Genomic DNA, 10,746 nt, shown 5'->3' with positions numbered 1-10,746 from the left:
CATAATATAAGGGTATTTTTGTCTACTGAAACCCGGTACACATTGCTAAAATGTACCAACTGAAAAACAGGCGTACGCAAGTTAGCAAACCCCATATATATATATATATATATATATATATATATATATATAATTTGTGATTTTTGAATGACTTATATTTATGTTTAAGCTACCAAATTAAAAAAATGTTATTAAATACGTATTCAATTTTTATTAATGTTTTTATTATTTACAAAATTTTAAGTATGAATTCACTTTCTAAATTTTTGTTACTTAAAGCTATATACCAAATTTTACAATTTTTTTCATTTTATCTTTCATAAAATTTTATAATTTTATTTTCATTTTTGATTTGTTTATTATAAATATTTAATTTTTAGTATTTAATTTTTTAATTCTTCACATGCATACAAATTATTTTTCTCAAAACAGTTGTTTTTAAAATAATAATGAATTTTTTTCATATTTTAATCGTTATATATATTAGATTTAAATAAACATATATTTAAAAAATTTTAAACTTACGTTTATTTTAATTGCAATGTTGCTTATATTCAAATAAATACACTTGAGGTATTATTTATATGAAAAGAAAGTAAATATTAGAAAATGGATGGATTGGGCGTGTAGAGTAAATAATGGAAGAGAGAATAATACTATCTCTGTAAGTATAAGGAAGAGTGTGGCATAAGAAAAAGAATCTAATCTGTGATATTTGGGTGTCAGAAGCACGCGGTGTTTCAGAAAATTCAATTGCATTTGGCAGAAGTGATTCCTAGAAATATCGCCTAAGTGCAATAATTGATTTGAATCAGAAACTTCACTAAAACTGGTTTTTCTTTTGAATTGGTTAATATTATTTAGTTTTATGTTTCAGTTATGGCTTCAAACAAAGAAGTAGGAAACGGTTTGAGTTTGAAATATTGGGTGGACAAAGAAAAGAAACGTGTGATTGTAGCAGAAGCAGATGGGGACTTGGTAGATGTTCTCTTCAGTTTCCTTACCCTTCCACTGGGAACTATCATCCGCCTTTTGAACACCCTTCAACAACAAGAAGGGCGTGAGAACACCTCCTTACAACATGATGGACGTGATAACAGCTCTGAACAACAACAAAGGCAAGACAACATCTCTGAACAACATGAAGGGCGCGAGAACGGCTCTGGACAACAACTAGGGCTTGCGAACAACTCTGAACAACAAGCAGGAACTGGTTGCATCAACAAATTGTGCCAGAGTTTTAAGGATATGTTTGGGCTTCGCAACACCTCTGAACAACAAGTAAAGCTTGGTTGCATCAACGAGCTGTACAAGAGTGTTAATACTTTGAAGCCTGATGATTTCAGGAACAAGATCTGCCAGAAAATGTTACATTCTCCTCGCAACCCCTTAGAGAGCTCTTGCCAGAGATTAAAAGTGAAACTGGATGATTCAGAACCCACAAAGTATTTCATGTGTCATAACTGTTCAAAGAAAGGAAGTAATTTGTTGGTGAGTTCCTTTAAAGATGTAAAATGCGACTGCGGGTCATTGATGAGGAAAGAAATAGAACTGCTGGAAGAGGCTGCTGCTGACGATGGTGTTTTTGTTAAAGGAAAAGCCAAGTTCTTAATCTATGATAACTTGACAGTGCGTCGAAGCTCTCCCAGTGAATTCATTAAACCACCCCTCAAACCTCGACACAAAAATCTCCCCAAGCGTGAGGAAATACTTGACAGGGAAAAGGTAATATTTATGAGGAAGCGATTGCACGAATTTTTTTATGTTTCAAGAATGATAGTCCAATATTGGATAGTAGGAGTTTATAGCGTTAACTGTTATGAATTTGGTATATTCTTTTACTTATCTTCTTTCAGATACTTCACATACTGAAGCAAGCATTAATCTCCGAAACCCCTCTTAGTGATGTGTTATTGAAAAACACATCCAAGCGATCGGTCTCTTTCTCACGAGTTTTTGGTCCAAGTGATTACAAAGGTTATTTAGAAATCAAGGTAATGGTGAGTAAATCAGACAACAAGATTAAATTCGTTGAAGCAGATGGGGATTTTGTCGATTTTGTGGCCAGTTTCCTCACAACACCTCTTGGATTTATTCTGAACCTTAAGAATAAGAAACTGTCCTGCTACCCCATACCACTTCTTGCATCTATTCTGAAGTTTAGGAATGGCAGATTGTCCTTAGGAAGCATTCGTAACTTGTATAAAAGTGTGAAGAATCTGGATCCATCGTGGTTCATAGAGTCATCGAACAAATCCTTGCTGAATCCCAAGGTGGCTCCTTATTTTGGTTGTGAGAGAAATCCGCTATTAAAACCAAAGCAAGATGACACTGCCAAATATTGGTATGGCCTTGGAGAAATGAAAAATGAAAACGGTCGTGTCATCTGTGAAAAGAGAATGATTTCAAAGAAACATGATATGCTACAACAGCCCAAAGATATCAAAATGTTGGACCCAAGATCTTCCGATAGAAAAAAAAGAGATGGTGTGGGATTTATGAAGAGGCCTTGTCTATTTCTTGTGTGGGATAATCTGAAATTGTCACCGTTGACAACTACCAGTCTTGATTCTTATAATCTACTGTCTACTGTTTCGGATAATCTGCCGTCTACTGGTTCGGATAATCTGCCGTCTCCTGATTTGGAGGAACATCTGCTGAAAATCACAAAGTCAAAGGTAACCTTCACAATCCACTCTTGACGACTTGTTCTTTCGATATTGGTTTAAGAAAATCTGATTGATACCAATTGTTTTATTTAATATTTGTCTAATTATATATATATATATATATATATATGTGTCGATTTTGGTCAGGCGATAAACCTGTTGAGGGCTTCTTTGACCTCCGACGAAGGTGCTTTTACTCGGAGCCTATCCTGCTTATTGTTGAAGTGGAGACTTCAAAGACTCATTCCATTATGGGGTTGGTGGAGAAACAAGAGAAACAAAAAACGAGAAAAAAGAAAAAGACGAAAAAGTGAGAAAGATATCGAGTTAAATGACAAGAAAGAGAAAGAGAAACAAGAAAAAAGGAAGAAGGAAGAAACTAAAAGTGCAGCAGAAACTAAAAGGAAGAAGGAGGAGATTAACAATAATTCAGTGCAGAAGACAAACGAAGAAATCAAAACCTAAATTGATAAAGGTGGCGTAGAACAAGCCTGCATTATATTTTGGAATTTGAAATAGTTGTGTTTAAGTGGATTTGATATCATTTAACATTTATTTTTTCTTGTTTTATTTTAGAATGATGTTTAATAATTTTACAAGTATATAATATTTGGTTGACCGTGTTAATAACTTCTCTTTACAGACTATTTTTAGTACACGATTTAATTTCGAGAGAATGCTAACAAGGTTAAATTTGAGTTAGATTAGAATTTTATTTAATTTTCGTAACACTGAAAATGGTTTCGACTGTTAGTTTTCATTAAGAAAAAATATTTTTCTTTTGAAATTTAATTATAGCAGATAATTATAAAAAGGTCGCTAAATATTTTTGTGAATAAATATTTTATTATGGGATTTTTTTATTTGATTCTAAACTTTTTAAAACCATCATAAATTATTATTTCCTATAAATTTTGAGTCCCTCAAATCAAACCTGGTTAAGATTATTTTAATTTAAGAATTGAATACATAAATCATAATTTATAAACTTTGTTTGGAAAACTTAAAATAATTCGAGAACCAGGTCAGTCATTTAACTTTCATGCTACGATATAGTTGGACTTTTGAATGATGCTAAATTTAAAAAAAAAATGTAAATGTCATATTCAATTAAATTAATACATATATTTTTTTTCTTAATACATAATTTGGTCCCTTGGGGCGATGAAGTTGTCCTACTTTTTCCATATTTCGTATTTAAGTTGGTCCTTTTTGCTTACCGTGTTAAAAATTAACGATATAATGTCCACCGTAACTAATAATAAATGACCTATCCAGTTATGAGACAACTGATCAAATTGACGTGGCAAACTGTTCTCTAGAACTTGGACAAATTCCATTTGAATGTCTCCTGTCTTTAACGAGCCTCATCAACCCAATCAAAAGATTATGGCTCTTGAAAATCTCCAACTTGAAGACACAACATAGGTAGGGAGGACAAAAAACCTCATACCCGCACGTATCCGCGGATAAAATCCGCTATGGGTATTTAGCATCCGCGGGTAAGAGGTATCTGCGGGTAATAGGTATTTTAATTCTCGCTCGGATCGGGTTTAGATATCACTGTATCCGTTTTAAAAAAATGAAATTAGAATTTTATTTTTTATTTTTTTTTTAATTTTTAATTTTTCTATTTAATCTACAGCAAAATTAGGCCAAGCCCAAATCCTTTTTTAGTTTTTTTTTTTTTCCAAATCAGAATAAGGATCTTTTTAGGATTTAAAGCATGTAGCGACATTTACTAAACGTCTATTGCAGGTGATTATTAATCTGCCTTTTCTTTAAGATTTTCTTCTTATACATACTACTATACTTCTGTTTTTGTTGTTGCCAAATGAAAAAGGCATAGTCCTTTTTGGTGGGAAAAGGGAACACATGCAATACACTGAAAAATTCTTAAATGAGAAATATTAGGTTACTTACCAAAAACTAATTGCAAGAGTATTTGTGATAACTTGTTGGCTTGATGCGAATCAATACTACAACATGCAAAATTGTGTATCCCCAAATAGCCATTAAAAGATTGGCTTTCATAACTAATGTTCTTGTAATTAGTTTTAGACGTTTTATTAATGATTATGAAAGTCCATTTTGAGTATGAACATGTGCTATTGGATGCTCTATTTCAATTCCAATTGACATTCAACGCTCATGAAAGCATGAAATGAAAATTCATCAGGATTATTATGACAAATTTTCTTAATCGGATAATATGGGAGATGAGCTTTTAACTTGATTAATTGTGCTAATGACCTTGCAAATATCTGATTGTGAGTTGATAATAAACAAATATGTTAAGTGGGTGTCCACATGAGTTTTCAACTATTTATTGCATCATTTGTAAACTTTTAGTTTACAATGACATCCATTTTAATTGTATTAATATACGTGTAGTACAAACCATAAGAGAAGATTTGTAATTTTTCCAATACAACATTTTTTATTCAACCCAAGTCCAATGATATAAAAATATTTCAGATCTCCTTCATTGTTCATCTTAATATGATATTTATTTAGACAAATATCTTTGGAGCTTAATAAGTTTCTATTAGACTTCATGGCAGAAGTATAATAGCTCTAGCCTTTAGTTATATTTATAGTACTAAAAACAATGCTAATATTGACTTCTTGCACATAAGTCTCCACACTGATAAGATATTGTCCGCTTTCGGCCAAGCCCTCACGGATTTGTTTTTGGTACCATCCAAAATGCCTCTTATCAATAGAGGTATCTTATGTGTATATAAACCCATGTCCATCTCTTATTTTTTCTGATGTGGGACTTTGTTTGTACCCAACATATTAGTCTATACAACACTATTGTATACCAAATGATTGTATTTAATTAAATTTTAATAGATTTAATAATCTTAACTCGTTCTTGGTGCATCCCAAAATTAATCAACTCTGCAAGTCATATATTATCATAAAAAATATAAAACATAATCTCCAAAAATCTTTATATATATATATATATATATATATATATATATATATTACAAATGAATATATTTTAAGTTAATGATATATTAAAATATACATATTATGTGTAAGAATGTGAAATAGGAATTTTGATATAGATTTATGTTTTTATTTTCTTATAATATATATATATATATATATATATATATATATATATATATATATATATATAATATGTATAATATTGATATTTGAATATTTCCATTCACAGTTCTATAACAATTACTATATAAAATCTATATAATAATAAATGCTCGTCATACACTCATTGCACATATACATTCTATAAAGAAAAATTGATTCTTATACCTATGTATAATACTAGGCATATTTCAAATCAATATATATAGTGAAAATACGATAGAAAATTAGGCTTAAATTTATTATAATAAAAATAAATTAAAAACTTCATTACATAAAGACTTCTTTTGTCACTTTATTAAAAAATGTATGACAAATATGACTCCAATGACCTTTATCATTACAACGATAATATATATTTTCATCTTATTTGTCATTATTTTAACCTTTTGCTTTTCCTTTCTCACATTATTATTTTAGATATGATGATAAAATGTTTTTTTTGAAATTTCCTTTTTGATCAAGTCTACTACCATGATCACTGACAAAATCATGATCACGACCAAGACCACAACTATGACCATGAAAATATGAATCGGATATTGTTGCACTCACTTCTAGAAATGGAACAAAATTAATTGGACGAGTCTCATGATTTTTCATAAAAAAACTTATTTTTTTTTATTCAGTCACAAAAAGACATAAAATTAATTCAAAATATTTGTGAAATCGTTTTTCACGATATTGTTGTTGAAACAAATTAGTCCATAAGATTCTTTATTTCTTTATTTAATGGTATGACCAATAACCGTTGCATCTAAATATATGTCATCATCTAGTATCTAAAATAAGTAATTGTTTCTCATTATATCAAGGTTACAATTTCAAATTTTACAAAGTTTGACATATTTAGAACTAATGCATAAAATATTTACAGTAATAATTTTCATGAAACTAAAATTAATAAAACAACATTAAATGTTAGGAGAATAATAATTATAATAATCATCCTCATAAAAATAGTTATAGTAAAAATAATAATAATAAGATAGATAATAATTAATAAAATCAAACAATTTTTATCACACAAAAAAAATATAAAATAAAATTATAAATGAGAAAAAAATTAGAAAAAGCTTAGGTTAAGATACACAAAACACTATCCTTAAAGAAAAAAAAAAATACTTCCATTAGCTCAACTGGTTAAAACAAGAAGTTGATAATGTGGTATAAAATAACTCTGATAATAAAAAGTATGATAAAGTAACGTTAGAGCATAAGAAAGAACATAGATTAGTTTTCTGTATCTTATTATTAATAGAAAAATTTTATTTATAGATAAAAATATAATAAAAAATACAAATTAAATAATTAATATAAAAATTTAAATCTCACAAAGAATTGTATCCTTATATTTATTATTTATTAAAGTGGGACAATTAAAAAAATGTATTTTTAATTAGTGCTTTCTTTTTAGCTGTTAAGGAAATGACTATAAATATACTAATTTTTGTTAATTTATTTTAACCGCCACATCTTTTGTTTCTCTAAAACTTTTGTACTAACATGTTAAGTGTTTAAGTATTCTTTATTACTTGAAAGTTAATTTTTAGGTTTAAACTTCTTTGGTTCCTAAGTTATGAACGGATATTCAGTTTAGTTCCCGTTTTTAAAAATGTAAACCTTTGGTTCTTAAGTTATACAAAATGTATCAAATTTTTTTGACTTGAAATACTGTTTTTGGTTGTTTCTTTCTGATTTGTTTCTTAATAATAAGAGCACTTTATATTGCTCTCTGTACTTTTAACATTCGCTTATAACTTAGAAACCAAAAAGAGATTTAAAGCTAATTTTTAAAACTTAAACATAATATTAAAAATTTGCAGTTGCAGAAGTATGGTGAGAAATGCGTGTGGCAGAGGTGTGATCCTAAGATGATCAGTTGGCTAATAAGAATACCCACGATTAAATTCGTCAAATTTTCACGTCTTATAACCATAAACCTATTGATTAAGCTATTAGTTTGATGTGTTCGTTTTCGTCTTCTTAGCATTAGGGTTTTTTTTATTTTAATTGAAATTTTTGCTTTGGCTGAAGGAAGAGTTGAAATTTTTGCTTTGTTAAAGTGCTCTTGCCCATCCCTTGTGATCCATAGAGTCCAATAATTTTCACATTGGGATCTTTAAGTTTTGTCATTATGTCTTTCACAATGGATTTTCTAATATCAAATTCAATGTAGCCAAGATTAGACGAAGTGAGGTCAAAAGATGTTACTTTCTCTGCATGGGAAACTTCATCAACCTTAGGGGACTCATCTCTTAGTCTCAAAGCCTCCATTTCCATCTTCTTTGCTTGTCTGCCCAGTTTGTGCCTATAGTAAGGAAGCAAATAATAAAGACCACTTGTCCTCTTGTGACCTGCATTTTTCCTCTAGTTCTCAACACTACTCTCAAATTCACCCACTTCCCCAAACCATTCTTCAACCCTAGCTTCAACTATGTCACCCTTTCTTCTAGCTTCATCACGTTGACGATCTAAACTCTCTTTTACTTCTCCAAGACGCTTAACTTTCTTATTTAGTTCCTTAAAATTTTTCGTGTAACAAAAAATGTAGGTCACCTGCTTAATACCATGATCCCACACAAAATCAATTACTGGATCAAATATCTTCAACACAATATCCATACTTCGAACTTCTTTTTCCTGTATCTCCTCGACTACATCTCTTTGTCAACAAAATATAGTGAAAATAAATCAGTCTACTAATAAAGAAAAGTAAATCAATCCTTAATAAAATTAAATTGTTGATTTTTTTTTAATTCTGATGATAAATTGTGATTTAATTTTAGATATGTACAATGAGTAATAAAGAAAAGTAAAAGGTATTTATTAATAAAAATCACAAATACATTTACATATATTCAATCAAGCAACAACTATTTACAAAAGGTTTAATACCTATTTTGGTCCCTCCTTGGGAGGGTTTGTTCAAAGTGGTCCCTCCTTTTTTCAAAAGTTCACTTAAGTCCTACCTTTTGCAAAAACTGTTCAAAGTGGTCCCTCCTTTTTTCAAAAGTTTACTTAAGTCCTACCTTTTTCAAACTGTTCAATTCGGCATCCTCGTCGACCTGAAAGAAACCCCATTCCTGTGAAACCCTAGCAATGTGCGACTTGCACTCTTCCCTCACAGTCTCGCCACTGTCCTCGGCTGAGATCGAAGACCGAAATCTCACAATCCTCAGCGACCACCAGGAGACGGCGTGGATGCTACGACTAGTGTGCGCAGACTAGGCTTGGAGACGTTTAAGGCATGGAGACGCTTAGGGCTTGGAGATGCTTAGGGCTTGGAGACAGTGCTCTGGGATGAGAGAAAAAAATTGGAAGAAACGGTGAAGAGAAAGAAAAGTTGTGCAGTGAAATGGTAAAGGAGAAAGAAAAGCTGTGCGCGGGACGAATTGGAAGAAATGAAATGGTCTACTCGAGAAGGTCGAGATTTCTGAAGGGGTATTATGATATGTTTTTAAATATCTGTCATAATATGGTTTCTACAACGAACTTCCCACCACGTCTAGCTTATTACGATAGGTGATCTTTAATCTGTTATAATATATTTAATTTTTATTACGAAAATATCGCCGGTATACTTATTACGAAGTTTTATAAAATGTTATAATATATTTTAATTTTATTACAAAATTATTACCGATCAATGTATTATGAAAGGTGGATTTCATCTATCATAATATCCCGTCATAGAATCCAATTTTTCCAACAGTGGGCCACTGTAATCAACATTATCAGAACTTTGACAGCAGAGGATCTCCTTCAAGGAACCATCGTACACTGCAAACTTTTCTTTCTAATATAAGATAAGATATTTAAACAAACTTTTCTTTTAAAAATTCTCACAAACGAACAAATAAAAATAAATATATTTCTACATAATTTAAAGCAATAAAGTACAAATTAAAAAATATAAAATATAGAAATTTACATCCCCAATTAGTTAATATATAAATCAATATTGTCTTGTTTTACTTAATTTACTTTTTGTTTCTCTCTTTTTTAATAACACTACAAAACAAAAAAAAAAAATTTATTGACGATGACAACAAGTTATCCTGCCCCCACACTACATGAATGAACTTAATTTTCAAGTTAACAATAGGTTTAGAAAGGCTATATACCTAGCTCATGTGCATCACAAAATTTAGCAATGCTGAAGTTAAACATGCAATGACAAGCCATCTGCTTCAATTGTACAAGAGGTATTCTTAGTTTTGATTTCATTTAATTAGGAAAAAGACTTGCGAGCAAAATTTTCATATCTAATTGCATTTGAACTTTAATAGTATCTAGAACGTTAAAAAAAGTTTAGTTTGTGTTAATTTGTTTCTTTTATTCGGTACATTTCATTACTTTGCATATTTTTTATGTAAAGAAATCATGTAAATTTAACTTTCGAATATTATTTTTATTATCTTCCGAACACTTCCTCGAAGGAAAACATAAAGTAAAATTGCTACAATAAAAACAGCTTAGCCTATGATACAAAACCTACAGCTGCTGGAATATTAACTTTTCATGCTCACTTCCTCCCCCTCCTTTGAGACTATCTCTTAATTGATTTTCACCTTTTTATTTCCATTGCTTTGATTTGATTTCAAAGATTTCTAGATTTCTAGATTTCTAACAAAGGACTCAGTTCAAGAGTTCTCTCACCCAATGAAAACCCCTTTCCGAAAGGACTTCAAGTGTAATTCTTTCAGCTGTAAGAGGTGTCCCTTCAAGAAACCATAACACACCACAAGGTTCTCCACATTTCACCACAAGAGGTGTTCCATAAATTCCAGAAATACAACTCAATATGAAAGCACAGAGTAATATCTTCATTTCATTTTCTAAGTTCTTAGCTACAGATAGAAAGCAATGACGAAGTAAAAGCAGGCTAAGTGTTGCTCAGCTCCAATAAAGTATTATGATCAAACCTGAGATATAAATAAAATTAACAACA

General features: G+C 30.3%; 1 protein-coding gene across 1 annotated transcript; it reads left to right on the top strand.

Moving 5' to 3' along the window:
• Positions 1-793: 793 nt before the first annotated feature.
• LOC106773876 lies at positions 794-3,284 on the top strand. Its single transcript, XM_014660638.2, has 3 exons — positions 794-1,725; positions 1,857-2,678; positions 2,817-3,284. Exons 1-3 carry the CDS (start codon positions 880-882, stop codon positions 3,132-3,134), a joined length of 1,986 nt encoding a protein of 661 aa, XP_014516124.1. The 5' UTR covers positions 794-879; the 3' UTR covers positions 3,135-3,284.
• The last annotated feature ends 7,462 nt before the right edge of the window (positions 3,285-10,746 follow it).

This window comes from Vigna radiata, chromosome 9, assembly GCF_000741045.1.
Source record: "Vigna radiata var. radiata cultivar VC1973A chromosome 9, Vradiata_ver6, whole genome shotgun sequence".
Classification (NCBI taxonomy): domain Eukaryota; kingdom Viridiplantae; phylum Streptophyta; class Magnoliopsida; order Fabales; family Fabaceae; genus Vigna; species Vigna radiata.
This window is presented reverse-complemented; position numbering and strand designations above follow the sequence as displayed.

Bases quoted from the DNA above. Each gene is read 5' to 3' on its own strand.
- LOC106773876 (XM_014660638.2), top strand. From the start codon at position 880: ATGGCTTCAAACAAAGAAGTAGGAAACGGTTTGAGTTTGAAATATTGG. The intron at 1,726-1,856 runs GTAATATTTATG...ATCTTCTTTCAG, and splicing joins AAATACTTGACAGGGAAAAG to ATACTTCACATACTGAAGCA. The intron at 2,679-2,816 runs GTAACCTTCACA...GATTTTGGTCAG, and splicing joins TGAAAATCACAAAGTCAAAG to GCGATAAACCTGTTGAGGGC.